At 35.3% G+C, this 16,031-nt stretch overlaps 1 protein-coding gene across 4 annotated transcripts in view; it reads right to left on the bottom strand.

The window, feature by feature from the left end:
* Erbb4 (erb-b2 receptor tyrosine kinase 4) overlaps positions 1 to 16,031 on the bottom strand; it is a 1,021,671-nt gene that overhangs the window by 301,773 nt on the left and 703,867 nt on the right. For all 4 annotated transcript variants that reach the window (XM_031367819.1, XM_031367817.1, XM_031367820.1 and 1 more), the window contains exon 5: positions 9,815 to 9,880. In XM_031367819.1, coding sequence (XP_031223679.1) covers positions 9,815 to 9,880 — 66 coding nt within the window. The remainder of the gene's footprint in view (positions 1 to 9,814; positions 9,881 to 16,031) is intronic.

Here is a 16,031-nt window from a genome sequence, read left to right on the forward strand (position 1 = left end):
AAAAAAAAAAAAAAAAAAAAAGGTTGATGCCACAAATAATATGTTTTTAAAGGAAAGAAAGGGTCAAGGGGACTTAGAATAGTGAGGAAGGTGGTTCAAGAAACTATTTTAAATGCAACTCTGTGTAGCTAAAAACAATCTCACATATTTCTGGTTTCCCTCCTGAAAACCAGCTCATTCCTATGCCACATGAATTAACAACATTGAGAGTGATCATAATGAAAACTAACCAATTCTCTCCATATATGTTGCTAAAGCCTTTTATATAACAGGCACATACATGCATGCACATACATATAAACATATGTGACTTCATAGCATCTAACATGTAAGCGATTTCAAATTGGAACTTTTATAGAGGGGGCAAGGGGACCTATTGAGGGCTAATATATAAATCTACATTTCAGTAATAGCAACAATGGATAGTGATTATAAGACTCACACTACACATGTACAGCTTTAGTATATAATAAAGAATGCTTTTGAATATGGCATGATTTTTTTTCTAATCTAATCTACTTCACACATTTTTACTGTCAGCCAGGGTCCATTGGAGTGACTTGACAGTCTGTTAACAAGTTGCAACCAGCATCGGTTCCCCAACAGGGCTGCCTTGTCTGGTCTCGTTGGGTGCACCTAATATAGCAGAGACCTGATGTGCCATGGTGGGTGATACAGTGGGGAGTGGGGGGCAGCATGCCCCCTCTTCTTAATTGAAGGGGAGGAAGTCAGTGGGTGAGGAACATGGAGGGGGCACACTAGGGATGTAAATAAATAAACTAGTTAATTAATTAATAAAAAAGGAAAACAGTTCTCAGCTGAGTTCACATAGATCAAATAAGGAAAGTATAAAACACAACCTGAGCTCACCTTGTATACCTACTCTACAGCAAATTATCCTTCTAATTACTTCACAAGCATGAATCCACTGGTGATGACCTGTCCAAATTAGGATCAGAGGGACCACAAAACCCATTGGACCCCAGCGTCTGTTACTATCCTTCTCATCATAAACATCATGCTATCATCATGGATGTCATCTATTTGTTGAACCTTTTCCTTAGAACACTGGGACATCAGACAGGTGGACAGAAGATACAAAACCAAAAGTAGCTCAACGGAGCTCATGAGACTTCAGAAACATCTGTCAAATTCCATGACATGATCTTATCTGCCTTCTCATCTCAGAATATCCACAGGAAAGGCAAAATTCCATATATTGTATTTCTGCCTCACAATCCCTTAGCATGACACCCAGCAAGATCTCCCAATGAGACTGGATCTTCATCTGTACCATAGTTCAGATAAAGGTACATTCACATAAAGGTTAGATAGAAACCATGTTCATCCTTCAAATCTATGAAGAATATCAGGGTAATATAACTAATAGCAATTTGTTGCCATGATATTCAAGTAAATTATTGACTCATTGTTTAACGTGTTAAGTGTGTGTAAATTACTCCACTGAAATGTGTTCCTTAATTTTACAATGTCTCCAGAAACTATACATTCAAAAAGGGGAAAATAGAAAATAATTGAAATCAATAAGAGGGCTTATAGATGTACAAAGTTATTAGTAAATACAAGAGTTTTAATTAAAGATGCTGGCTCCTAACAAAGGTTTGCTTTCCCCTGATTGATCAGGGGTGCTAGCACAGCTCTTTTCGACTTCACATTAACTCCCACTTGCTTTTCTCAGTTCTAATTGGAAATTTACCACATTGGCACCTTCCTTTAAAATAATATTGTTCTACAAAGACTGTAAATACCATTATAGTATGATAAATTATGTTTATGCATGCACACAAGTATAATTAGATTATTATCCTCACAATTTGTCATTTGAGTTTCATAATTTACAGATTTTGTTTTCTTCAGATTTTCATGGAGAGAGAAATACAACTTAATTTTGAGTGGTTACTTTTTCTTGACTATATTTTGGGGAAAAACCTCTGAGTAATAAATATTTAATAAAATTAAATATTTCATTTGATGTTGTCATAGGTATATTTAAAAACAAATATGACACGTCATATTTCAATATTTTCCTTCCTTATGAATGAATGAAGCAAAGGGGTGTTTTTTCTTTTACCATTTTAAATAATGTTTAAATACATTGCAAATGTAAAAGTGACTTTCACATTTTTAAGTATAATAAACTATGCAGAAAGGTGTTAAACTTTCAATTTACTTAAGATAGACTATAAGGCCTTCATAGAAACAACAAATAATATAAAATGTTGTTTGAAAAATGTTTATAAATATATTAAATATCACATTAACAATTTTATATAGCATATTGACTTTTTAATCTAAAAAAATGAAATGGAAGTAGAAATTTTTAGTCTTAAAATAATCTTAGCTTAATTTAATGACAAATGAGCAAAAGTACCCTGTCTACTTAGTCCAACAGCTGAAACACATTTTCTCTTCAATTTTTATATTGTAATACTTCAATAACACATTTTTCATTCTATTGCTAAATACATATATTTTCTAATTTGTTTCTAGGTAAGAAATGACCTTTGAAAAACAACCTAGAAGATGAAAAATTGAGTATCGGAGGATACCTCTTTAAAACATTCTAATTATCCAATCTGCAATTTAGGACAATTACGTCGATTTTATTGCAAAATGGATGCATAGGCTGGGAAAATCAAATGGTAATGTTTTAATGTATGCATTTTTCTCTTTCCTCACTCAAAATGCAGTGGCTAAGTGAGCTGACTTTGGGTCTGGTAGGACAAAAGACAAGTGTAAAATAAAATCACCATCCTTCCTGATAGTAGGAGCCCAGAGAGAGCTGGCCTGAATCTGTGACTGGAGATAACAAAGGACATGCAGTATCTATTTTAAATGTGATAAGTGCACTCCATACATCGTGCAGGGACAGAGATAGCATGGTTCCTTTAATCATTATTATTTATTTCTTAAAGCTTAGTCTCCTTCACACCTATACCTATACAACTCAGACCTCAGAACTCAGTTCTTGTGAATAGACAGAGTTGTCATTCTTCCCGGCAAGCTTACTAAATAATACTTGTATAAGCTTCAGCCTTCACACAACAGATAAGTTTGTCTCCCCTGACATGACTACATTAATCCACTGAATCAATTTACTTAAGCTGTGCTGTGGAGCAAGGCAGGCACGATTTAACTGAGCTTAAAAAGTACTTTCAAGTTGGAGTTGCTGTTTCACATGTAAGGCATCTCTCAGTATCCCAGCCTAAGATCTCTTTGACCCTTTGCAGTGATGTGAGAAATATTCTTGTTAGGTTTCTATGGTCAGCATGCTCTAGCATTAAAAAAGGATTTAAGGAGCATGAATTCAAGTTGTTCAGAAAATCAGGCTCTTGGGTAAATCAGAGCAGAGCACTTAGTAAGATTGTACAAGCATCATTTACTTACATTAATATGTATAAAATCCCTTAGCAGGGCTAAGATTTCTTAAAATATTTTGTTTAGAAACAAATCTTCTATTCTAATAGAGAATTTTATAAAATACCTACTGGTTCCGGTTTATAAGCAAACATCAGGAAATGCTACTGAGGACATACATAAAGTATTCAACATGCCTTCAAATCAATGTTGACTCATAAGCCAGTGCATAAAATAACTAATATAGTGAAACTGAAAACACACATAATTGTAAACTCCTGAAAATATAAATAATAATTCCTGAAAACTGGACAAATAATCCTTTGTGTATGATAATCTGCCAATAAAGTCTCCCTGGACTTTCATTTTGTGAACTCTGGTTTAACACAGCAGAATTTTTCCACTGTTTTGAAACCCTGAAGCTTTTCTTTCAAGGTACCATGATACACTGACATCTTTTTTTTTCCCCCTGTGGCTCCCTATACAGAGATTGTCAGCTCTCATCACTCCCCTGCTTCATCTCGCCAAACAACTTGATCATCACTGTGAACTCCTCCCAGAGCTGAGCCATTTGTCTTACTGTGACTTCTCACCATTTAGCTACACAGGGCAACCTCTAGTCATACCAGCGAGGAGGTACATCCACAGGAGTAAGTTAGTGGAAAGGAGAAGAAATGAAATATTATCCTAACTTTAATTTCCTGAATTGAGATGAAGGAAACCAGAGTAGTTGTTCTTCCTTTCCTAATATTTTGAAATTCTGAAAAAAAATCCACAATAGATATAAGGGAATGTTTGATACATAAGAAAAAGAAAACAAAAAAATTAATTACCTCTAGGGAAGCTCTCAGCAAAAGGAATTTACTTCAGCCACGGGGAAAGAAATAATTTGTAATTAAGAGACTAAATCTTGCACATATGAAAATATATATTTATTGTGGTCAAACAGTTAAGTAGAATATTAACAAAAGCTTCAAAAAATATTGTGAATTCTGTGAAACTTATTGTAGGCCACGTTAGTTCACAGAAGAGCCACAGAGGAAAACCTAAGGGGAGACTAGAATTCTGTGTTGTCCGTAATTCATCTCTATGAAAGCTCTGGGGATTGTTCATCCCTACAGAATCGTCCACAAAGCCTAATTATCACTCAAATGTGAAGTTATTTTTATAACTATAAAATTTGGACCTTATGATACTTATGTGTGTGAGTAGTTCCAAAATATGATTTGCTCGGCTCTATAAATATGTATGAGTAGTTTATCTGTGAAGCAACTCAAGAGAAGGATCTGCATGAAAGGCAAAGGCTAACAGCCTCCCCCCCCACCCCAGTCCTGTTTCTCAAGGGCTAACAGCCTCCACCCCCCCAGTCCTCTTTCTAAGGACTAACAACCTCCACCGCCCCCCAGTTCTGTTTCTAAGGGCTAACAACCTCCACCGCCCCCCAGTTCTGTTTCTCATTCCTCGCTTGGGGCAGCAGATGTCTGTAGACATCTCCAGGTTAGATTGAGCTGTACAGTTTCCCACAATCTTTCATTCACTTATCGTGAAAAACTGCTTCCAGCATACTTTCTTCAGTTTTTATACTACTGTCCCTCATTGGGTCCTTAGTCTATATTCCAAAATGCTTAAGCGTTCCAACTTTGACATTGAATAGAATCTCTTTCAAAAAAAAAAAAAAAACCCTCTGGAGTTGAGAATAACCATTTCAATTTTATAGACGTGGTAACTGAAATGTAAATGGAGTTGTTTACCCATGACAACTATGAGTTCCATCACATGACATATCTTTTATCTCTCTTTAATTTTATTTAATCTTTTTTTTACACTCCAGATTTTATTCCTCTTCTAGTCCACCCTCTAACTGTTTTCCATCCCACACTTCCTCCCAAACCCCTGTCTCCATGAAGATGTTCTAAGCTAACATACCATTGCAGTGCCCTCTGCAACATGGGTGGAGACAGAACAATCTTCAGACTCAAACACAGAAGCTGAAACCCAATATCTGCTTTACAAATACAACAACTGAAAAAGATCATTGTCCTCCTCAATGTACAAGAAATTTATGTTAAAACATTTAAAATGGAAACATTTTACAATCTATTAGATTCTATGATAATGTATAATATACTAAAATTTGTACATACACATATATATATTGAAATTTTGTAGACTATGTAGAATATATGGTGACCATTAAGTGGATTTTGTATTATAATGTTATAGTGAGCTTAATTTCTAAACTTGTTCTTAGTCAAAAGGCTGAAAAGTGATAGTGACCTTCATTTCTATGCAGAAATAATAGGTGAATCAAATCATCTTGTGTCTTATGATTTTCTATATAAACAATAGAATGGTGGGCTTCTTAGTAAGGTCTCTCTTTCCCACTACACTAGAATATAGGAAAACCCTTTGAAAAGGTAATGTGGGGCTGTGACTGTATCATTATGGGGAAGTATATGTGCTGTACAAGCAGGAGGACCTGAGCTTTGACCCTTACCACCTACATTTAAAAGGCAGGGTATGAGCATCCATGTCTGTAGTCCTGAGTTTTCAGAAGCTATTTGTTGTGAAAAGACCATGAGTACCTGTAGGTTTTTCCATGTCTCTCTGATGCACCATCACAAAGTGTGGCATTGATTCTTGATAATCTTAGATATCAGGCCAGCACTAACCCAGCATCATATGATTAGGTTTGGAATCCTTTCATACTGTCTCTAAACACTGTATTTCCCATAGTGACAGAGTTTTAGTTTAGAATCTGGTTTAAAATTCTTGTTAAAAATCCCTGCCACAGAATACTGTTTCTGTTAAGTGAGTTCATTGACATCTACATGAAATGGATACTGATTTGTTTTTATATATTAATCATTTAATAGAAGCTAAAAACTATTGTGAATGTATTATTTTGTCATGGAATAGAAAAATGTGCATTGGCAAATATCTACTCTGGCAGCAGGAATCATTACGAAAAAAATGTGATCGTGTGTTGGTGAGCTCTGTCAGTGTATGAGTATACAAGTCTGTGACCCTACAAATGCCACTTCTAAGAACTAATACTATGAAAATTCATGTAGGTATGCATGGACAGTAAAGGTCAGGTTGATGGAGTTTTACAGAGGGAGAGAATGAGTACATATGGTTGAAGAAGAAAGTAGGCAAATCAAGAGGAAATTAAACTGGGACAGAGGAAGAGAGGCATAGAGGAAGTCAGAGGGAGTGGAGGTAAATAATACTAAGAATATTTTCAAAAGACACAGGGAAATGTTAAGTGTGTGTGTGTGTGTGTGTGTGTGTGCATGTGTGTGTATGTATGTGTGTGTGCATGTGTGTCTGTCTGTCTGTCTGTATGTATGTATGTATGTATGTATGTCATCTGTCTATGTGTATAGTTTAAATGAAATTATGCCTATCAGGTTGACAATACTCACCACAATAGCTTATATTACCTAACAAAATCCCTAGTGCCATGCATGAAAAAAATCTACCTTTAAATTGTTGGCCCAGAGTACTTAAGAGCCTCCCCAAATAATAAGGGCTATTGAGTAGCTCTTGGCTGCCTCCCAGAACATGAAAATGAAAACCCTATTGCTGAAGACACCACAAATTTCAGACACAAGATTTGTAGGAATTGAGTTCCCATTATAAATAAAGTAAGTGAAGGATTGTCTCCGATAGTATGTAAAGATGTTATGCAGGCTTCAAGAAAGAAAAGAAATGAATAGGCCTATACGGCAGATAAACCTCCAAACCAGAATAAGGACAAGCATGGCAATAAATCCTCTAGGTACAATAGTGTCTCTTATATCTTTTCCTAAGTATAATTTATGCATTCTTAATGCTTATCATTACACCCACATGTAAGTGTAGCTCTTACCCATTGAAGATGCTTCCTTTTGCATCAGAGAACATTTTATATATCCACAACTGTAAAAATGCAGACAACAATTGACTGGGGGTTGTCTAGTTTCACTTGATATGTTTACAATGCCAGCACTACAATGAAGACCATAGGATATTGTAGAAGAAGGGAATGAATTCTAAGAGCTGGAAGCTCAGGGCACATTCTATGAGATAGTGTCTTCTGAGCATGATAGGAAAAGTGTACCAATGAAATCTCAAAATTATGGTTGCCTATATAAGACCCGCACAATGTCAGTAACACAAGTTGACATGCTATCATGGGTGGGGAAGTTTTCACAAGATTCCAATCCTAGACAAATTGCTACAGGTAATGGCTGCTGAGAGATGGATTGTCAGCCTCTCCAAGGAGAAGCCCTCAATAGATTACCCATTCCCAATTGATCAGCCTCAAGGAAATACATATAGAAGCAACACTAAACACAAGGAAAGGCTGTGTGTGTGCGTCTGTGTGTGTGTATACATGTAATGTGTAAAACAATATTTAAAGAGAGGTCATGAATTCAAGGAGCTCTCAGGAACACAGGCACAGTTGGAGGAAAGTGAATGCAGGGTAGAGATGATGTAAATACAGTACTGATTTATGGAATTCTCAAAATAGAACAAAACAATATACTCAAATCTCTAAATCTAAGAAGCTGTAGATTTTTAAAAAAGAAATTCATGTATTAGAAAGTGATAAATTCTTAAAATTCATAGAGAATCAGAATATGGAAGACTTAACATATTATCTACTTGTTAGATAATCTACCTTTGAATAAATGTATAGATCAGACAGATTTTACAAATAAAAATTAAAGTCAAGTTTTATACTATAGTTTGTATTGGATATGTTCTAAAACTTATGGTACTAATGACATGGTCCCCAACTCACAGTGTCATTTGAAAATAGTGGACACTATAAAAAGTGAGGACTGTGGGGACAGTTTCTGTTTTTGGAGGGGTACTCCTCATGAGGATTCTTTGACCATGATCTCTTTCTGTATCTATCTTCTCTTCAATGTATCATCACATTTTTCTCTCCCATATTCTTATGAGATGCTGCCTGGCAATATGCCCATGGTCAATAGGCCCAATCACTCAGTGACCAAAGTGTTCAAAGCTGCAAGCCGGAATAAACTTTTATTCTTGTAAATTTATCACTTTACAGGTATGTCTCATAGTAACAGGAAGACAGTGAATACATATAGTACATAATAAGCTGTTGTGAGTAAAAATGGGAAAGAAACATAGTCATGCACCCTTTTATCTACAGAGGTTATTTTCTGAAAAGTAAAATGAATGCTAATTGCTGGCTGAACAAAAGCGGCACAGGTAAATAGACAATTTTATGTTGTTCTGTTTATATTTCTTCAATTTGAATATTAACATATATATAACTTAAACAATTAATTTAAGAATATTATATCTTTGGGAGTGTATTCTTTCTCTACTCCTTCCGTTGATGGCTTATGCTATAAAAATTGGCTTACACTATAATCATTTCTTTTGTTATTTCCTTATTAATACAATGTCAAGAACTGAGATAAGTGTGAACTCTTTAAATCTTTATCTAAAATTATGACATTGTGCAATGTTCAAGATTTTTATCTTCTATGATATCAAAAGTATGCATTTCATGTTCTTACCACCTTTGACATATTTTTTTAATGTTGGTTTTAGTATATCAGAGAGGAGATTATCATTTGCATAGAGCTTTGTTTTCAAAGATAAAAGAAATTATTTACTTATAATATTGATGGAATATCAGGCATATTTTGAGTATAATAGAAATTTAAGAATGCTAAAAGTATTGTATATGTGTTTAGGGCTGGGGATCAAACCAGGGTTTCATGCATACACAGCAAAGATCCTAAAGACAGACTTTATTCCTCTGCTCCTGGTCTTTGCAGTGGCATACTTTGTTTCAAATGACTTATCAACGATGACAGCTTAATGCTCGTAGTTAAAGACCGAGTCAAGAACCTACTGTTAACAATAATGTGCACATACCAACACATACACACACACACACACACACACTTAAATTAAATGTCAAAAGGAAGCATAATCTAAGAGTAAGTTTTGTTGGTAACAGTAGTGATGGTAAACATATTAGTCATGTGGTCTACATGTATGTGCCACATTCATGGCCTTGAACAAACAGGCACAGGATCCTTCTTATCGTTTTCTTCTTGTAATACATGAATGACTATATAAGCACTTGGGAAAGGCGATCAAATACCACTTTATTTGAAACTGATTTAATATAAATTTTCATGTATTTGAGTCTCCTCATTTTACTGATACATAGACTTCAAAGTCAGAGCTAATGCCATGACAAATGTGCTGTGGAGGTCATTAGATGAGAAACCACAAAGACATAGGAGAAACAATTATTTACTGTTGTATTAATAGCTTATTCAGATGGAAGCAAATGGAGCTCATTTCACATTGCAGGTGATTAGAACTGTGAGAAGGTTGCATCATACACCACTGACGTTTTCAAAGCATCTACTTTTCACTATTGCACACTTACAGGTTTGACAGTGATTTTCTGTCGGTCCCCAGCATCGGCCAGTGCAAGACTTATGGCATCTTCCACCTGCACAGAAGGAAGAAGAAGGGGAAAAGTCAAGCTTACTACATCTTTACACTCTTGTACCTTCTTAATGATCTACTCTTGTATAGGATGAGGCCTTCACATCATGCTAGAATTGAGATACAACCCCCAAATAGGTTCCATCTACGTGCCAAAACCTGAATGTTCTCTGTATCAGAAACTGAAGCAGAGTGTCCTGATACGTGAAATTGTCTGACATTTTACATGAGAAGGAAATAAACCAAGATGTCATCTTTTAAACAAGTAAATAGTTATATGCTTTCACTTTGATTATTGGGCATTGCTGTTTCATTAATCTATTCTACTTAATCTAACTTCCAAAGCTCACAACCAACACTAATAGTTAAGGAGTGATATTTTGAGGGAAGAAGATGAGGTCTATGAGAACAAGAACATATACTCCAGCACACCATAAAACATCAGAATAAGAGGTAAAATCAAGGAGATAAAAAGTGCAAAGTTTTAGGAAGCTTAATGTCAGTTGTTTAATATATAGGTCTAAGATGTTATCTGACTTTTCAGATGAGATCCTCTAAGAGCTAAGCTCAAAGTTTCATCTATATGTGTTTGCCTCAGTGGGCTTAGCTGTTCCACACAGAGACTTCCAGAAAGACAAAAGAAACACATTAACTGAGGAAACTTCCCTTGAAACTTATTTCTGAATTTCACTCCAAACCTAAGTGCACCACTGACTTTTCTTTAAAATTAAGCATCCATGAAAAGCTATTAAAGACTAAAGCCTTTCTAAAGACAATTTCTTAAAAGTTTTGTTAATTGTATATCATTAATTACAAATTCAACATCTTTAACCAGGAAAACTATATCTTGAAAATTTTAATTACACCAAATATCACAGTCCTCTCTTGAATCACACTTTTAAAATACTTCACTGACAACTGTTCCGACTTAGCGGTTTTTCCCGTCCAATGAGAGTGCCCAAGATAACCTACAAAGATCAACAACTCTGACTGATACTTGACTGACACTTCCTTTGCCTGGACCTTGGAAAGCATGAGAGTCTATTTTTGGAAGTAAAAAGAACCATGTTCAACTTCACGTAACGTTTAGGCTCTCAAGTCTAGCTATCTTTTGAAAAGTAAGGGGATTATTTTGGTAACACAGTTTATTTAAAGCAAGTGTTAGTGAGATACAGCTACTGACATCATGAGTGTGCGGTAGTCTGTCAATCTGCCATCTGCCTGTTTGGATCTAAACACATTATATTTGCACAATGCAAACTCATTCTTGCTTCCAGGAAAAGAATTCCATCTGGACCAAACAATATAATTTTAATCAGTGATAATGATAATTATTATTAAAAACTTACTGCAGTTCCTTTGTAACAAATTAATAAACCTAAATAAATCTTATTTGGACCAACGGAAATTAGAAAGGACTGTCAGTCAGAATAAGAAGCAGTGAAAACTTTTCTGAGGACAGACATTTTATGAGAAAGTACATGAAGCCTGTTAATGGAACTTTTAGATTGATCCATTAAGTGGACTGAAGATCCACTGTTAATTGAAGATATCTATAGTAGAGAATATTCTATCATTTAAACTATGACTTCTTTAAGTATGTTTACCTTTGCTCTACATAGCTAGAATGTAACTTATTTAAAATATAAAAAATCAAAGGGAAATAGAAAAATGATATGAAACATAATCACTAACATAATCACTTTAATATTCTATTTACTTTTGATTGAGTTGAAATTTTTCTTTTAAAGTTTCAGTTACTAGCCTGAGATTTGTTTCCAGAGTCAGTATGTTACACACATAAATAGGGACATTGTTTATTTATGTACTTAAAATACATTTAAACTTTTAAGAGTGAAATGTCACTGAAAATAATGCCTGCAGGTTTTGACATGGAATCAGGACAGAGCTCAGCTACTTTGAAACATGTTATATAGTATGCACCCAACGAGATGTCAATGACTGTGTCTTGTTTACCTTCTCATTATGAAATGTCAGTTGGTTGCCTTCATTTTCATCAGTATTTATCAAAATCCTGTATAACTGTGGAAGGGATGCTACCACCAGCAGCTTCTCTAGCACTGCCTATCTTGAGCATCCTCAGTGCTCATTGTCTACTTGAGCGACTGGTTCCCACAGTTAAGACTGACTACAATGCACATGCCAGCTTTCTATCACACTAGGGAGGTTTACTTACATGGAGTCTGCTTTTACAGAGTGTCAGCCTCTTCTACCTTGATTTCTTATCATTGAGGAGCTTTTACTCCATGTGTCCAGAGAATACACCACACTGTGGTTTTTAAAGGAAAGGCCAACATTATTTTCACTACGTTACTGCAATACAGTCAGGGTCGCCATATGTGACCAAGTTGTTGCACAGACTTCTTTTAGAAGGTTTGCTATGTCTTTATCCTCTAACTCATTTGATTCTTGCAGGTAACTGGAGTATGTGTAGGTATGTATAGTTAAATGTTTTTAAGTATGTGTGAAAGCCTCATGTGGTGGTACATATGTCCAGTATTTCCAATAGAGGTATAGGCAGTAGATTCTGGACCAAAATCTGGGCTATATAAAGCTTTGTCTCAAAATGCAACAATAGCAACAGCACAAAACAGATGGCCTAAATGAGAAAAAAATCCTAATTATCTTTATTCCTACCATTTCTACTACATAAAAACATCAAAGATATAATGTGGTAAAGGGTTTCTATAAGAACCATGGTAAGACATTAACCAATACAACTCCTTGCCAGCTCTCCTTTCCTCTATTCCTAACAACTGCCTATGGCCCTTATTTTCTTATTTTCTTTTTGGTGCTAGATAAAGTATCAAAGTTAAAAATATTAAATGAAAACAGACAGGATTATCAATTTCATGGAGTTTAAAATTAACTTAGGCATGTTTTGAAATGGAAAGCTTTGATTCCCTGGATTCAGTGGTTTCCTTCTTTATGAGTCAAAGAATAACTCAATACATTTTAATTTTTTATTACATATGTTTCTACTCTTCTTCCTAATAATTACATCATAAGGAGAGACAGGATCATTTCAATATAGACTTTTACCAAACACATTCTTTCACTTTTAGTTCTGTTTCTATTTTTATTGAAAATTGATTTTGTTCTCACATAATATATGGTAATTACTGTTTTGTTTCCCTCTAATCCTCTCAGTTCATTTCCTCCTCACCTTCCATCCAAATCCATCTTCTTTTTATCTTTCATTAGAAAGCATATAAACTTTTAATAAACAATAAATATAACAAAATATAATAAAATGTAATACAAACAAAAACTAATGCATAAGAATAGAACGAAATGAATAACCAGAAGAAAAAGGACCTAGGACAAGACTAATGACAGATATAGATGCAGAGACCCACTTGTTCACACTCTGAAATCCCTGAAAACATTATGTTGGGACCTATAATATATATGTATATATTATATATTATACATTACTCATTATACTATAAACTGCATACTGCATATACTACACTTTACACATTACATGCTATATATTATATATTTTATTACATTTTATTTCATTTTGTATTACATATTATGATTACAATATATTATGTTATAATTTATATATTTGATACATTATGTAAACATTATATATGCACACACATATATATACACATACATTTATATACATATATATACACACATAGTGGAGATAGATAGACAGACAGATAGACAGATATACACAGATATACACAGATATAGAGAGAGAAAAGAGAGAGAGATGTCCTGCAGAGCAAAAGGAAAGAAAATATATAAATAAAATGATAGATAACATAAAATTCAGTAATTACAACAATAAACTCTGATAAGAAATCTCCAAAAATGCTATTGAATTAATTTTCAGTTGACAGTATAATGATGGACATGTAGTTTACCCTTAGTTGTATCCCCATGAGACTCCCTTTAAGAAGACTAAATTTTCCTTTGCAAGTGGTTATCAATTGTAGATAACTCCTGGGTTTGCAATAAAGCCTTTTGTCCACTTCTCCTTTCAGATCCTTACACAAACTGTAAATCTCCAACCCAAATATGCCCCAGCAATGAAGACACAACTCAATTAATATGAATACAAGTTGTGTGCCTAGATTGTTTTTGTTTTTGTTTTTGGTTTTATTTTTGTTTGTTTGTTTGTTTGTTTGTTTTAATGAATACAAGCTGTACACCTAGATTGGACAGATACACCACTACACTACCATCTTCCCCATCTATGAGACCCCTTAGAACTTGTGGTTTCTCCAGGCCATGAGCTTCTGCTCTGCTTTTCTTCTATCTTCTCCTCTGTTTCCCCCTCTTTTCTCTAACAACCTTCTTATCCTCTTTCTCTTCCCAATCACTGGCTCTAGCTTTATTTATAAATTAAGATGGGAAGAAGGTTTACAGGAAATCACCTGAGTGCTGACTCATTCCTTGTTTACAGCCCCTCATAGGAAAACAGAATTAACATCAAATACATTTAGCCCAGGGCTATGTGCAACAACAAACTGCTGCAGACATTTGCAATCCTTATATATTGTGCCCAAGTCTTTGTGAATTTAGATGTATGCCAATCCTGTTGGTTTAGAGGGCCTTGTTTTCATGGTGTCTGTTATCTCCTCAGGCTCTTACTTCCTCTGCTTTGTCAGGGTGTTTTGTTTGTTTGGTTGGTTGGTTTGTTGGTTGGTTTGGTTTGGTTTGATGGCAGAAGTTTGATGGATACAACCAGTTCAGGACTAAGTCCTAAGTCTGAGGTTTCCCCGTCTTTGCCTAATGTCTGTCTGTGGGTCTCCTTATCTTTTCCCATGTGTGCTGCAGGAGCAAGCTTCTCTGATGATCGCTGAGGTAGGTACTGATCTTTAGTTCAGGAAAATGTTATTTGGAGGCATTTACTACATTATATTAGTAGAACTGTAATATTAGGCTTCACGCTTGTCCTCTGAGATGTCAAGTCTCTGATCCTTGGTCGACCCAGCAGTGTTGTGTATAGATTCCAACTTGTGGATTGGGTCTGAAGGACAATAAGATATTGCTTGGCCACTCATACAAGCTTTGTTTCACCTGCACTATCATATCTTGCAGGCAGGACACCACTGTTAATCAAACCTTTTTTTACATTTCTATTCTTCATGATTTTAGAGCCTAGAAGAGGACCTAGCCTCATTGAGAAAGTTCATGTAATTTCTGGTAAAATGGGAAAATGCTTTGTGTCCATCATGTTGATCCTTTGTCATATTGTCTATAAGGACACAGATTGACAGGAGGTTTTTTTTTCTTTTCTTTTCTTTTTGTTTTTGTGAGAGGAGAGGAAGCCCCTCTGAGTGATCCCCTTTTGTCCCTCAAAGAAACACACAAGTCCAGCATCTTACTTGAAACACACTTCCTTCCTTCTATTCCCAGGTACAATATTTTTCAACAGTGCTGAATTCCAATGCAATAAACAGCCAAAACTCATATCTATTCCTAGTAGTTTATTATGATCTAGTTTTATAAAAGACTCCAAGGAGTACGGTTTTTAAATGAGTTCTTTTTTTTATTAGATGTTTTCTTTATTTATGATATCTCCTTTCTCAGGTTCCCCTCCAAAAATGTAAAATGAAATAAAATAAAATAAAATAAAATAAAATAAAACTAAAACTAAAACAAACCCCTGTTCCCTACCCCCTCCCCCTGCTCACAACCTTACCCCATTTTGCTTACTTGCCCTGGCATTCCCCTACACTGGGGCATAGAACCTTCACAGGGCCAAGGGCCTCTCCTCCCATTGATGACCAACTTGGCCATGAGTCCCCCCATGTGAACACTTTGGTTGGAGTTTTAGTCCCTGAAAGCTCTGAGGGGACTAGTTAATTCGTATTGTTGTTCATGCTATGGGGCTGCAAACCCTTTAACTCCTGGATCCTTTCTCTAGCTCCTTCATTGGGGACCCTGTACTCAGTCCAATGGATGGCTCTGAGCCTCTATTTCTGTATTAGTTGGGTACTGTCAGAGCCTCTCAAGAGACAGCTATATCAGGATCCAGTCATCCAGCATTGCTGGCACCCACAATAGTGTTTAGATTTGATGACTGAATATGGAAAGAATTCTCAGGTGGAGCAGTCTCTGAATTGTCCTTCCTTTAGTCTCTGCTCCATAGTTAGTCTCTGTAACTCCTT

Source organism: Mastomys coucha, unplaced genomic scaffold (assembly GCF_008632895.1).
Source record: "Mastomys coucha isolate ucsf_1 unplaced genomic scaffold, UCSF_Mcou_1 pScaffold14, whole genome shotgun sequence".
Lineage (NCBI taxonomy): Eukaryota > Metazoa > Chordata > Mammalia > Rodentia > Muridae > Mastomys > Mastomys coucha.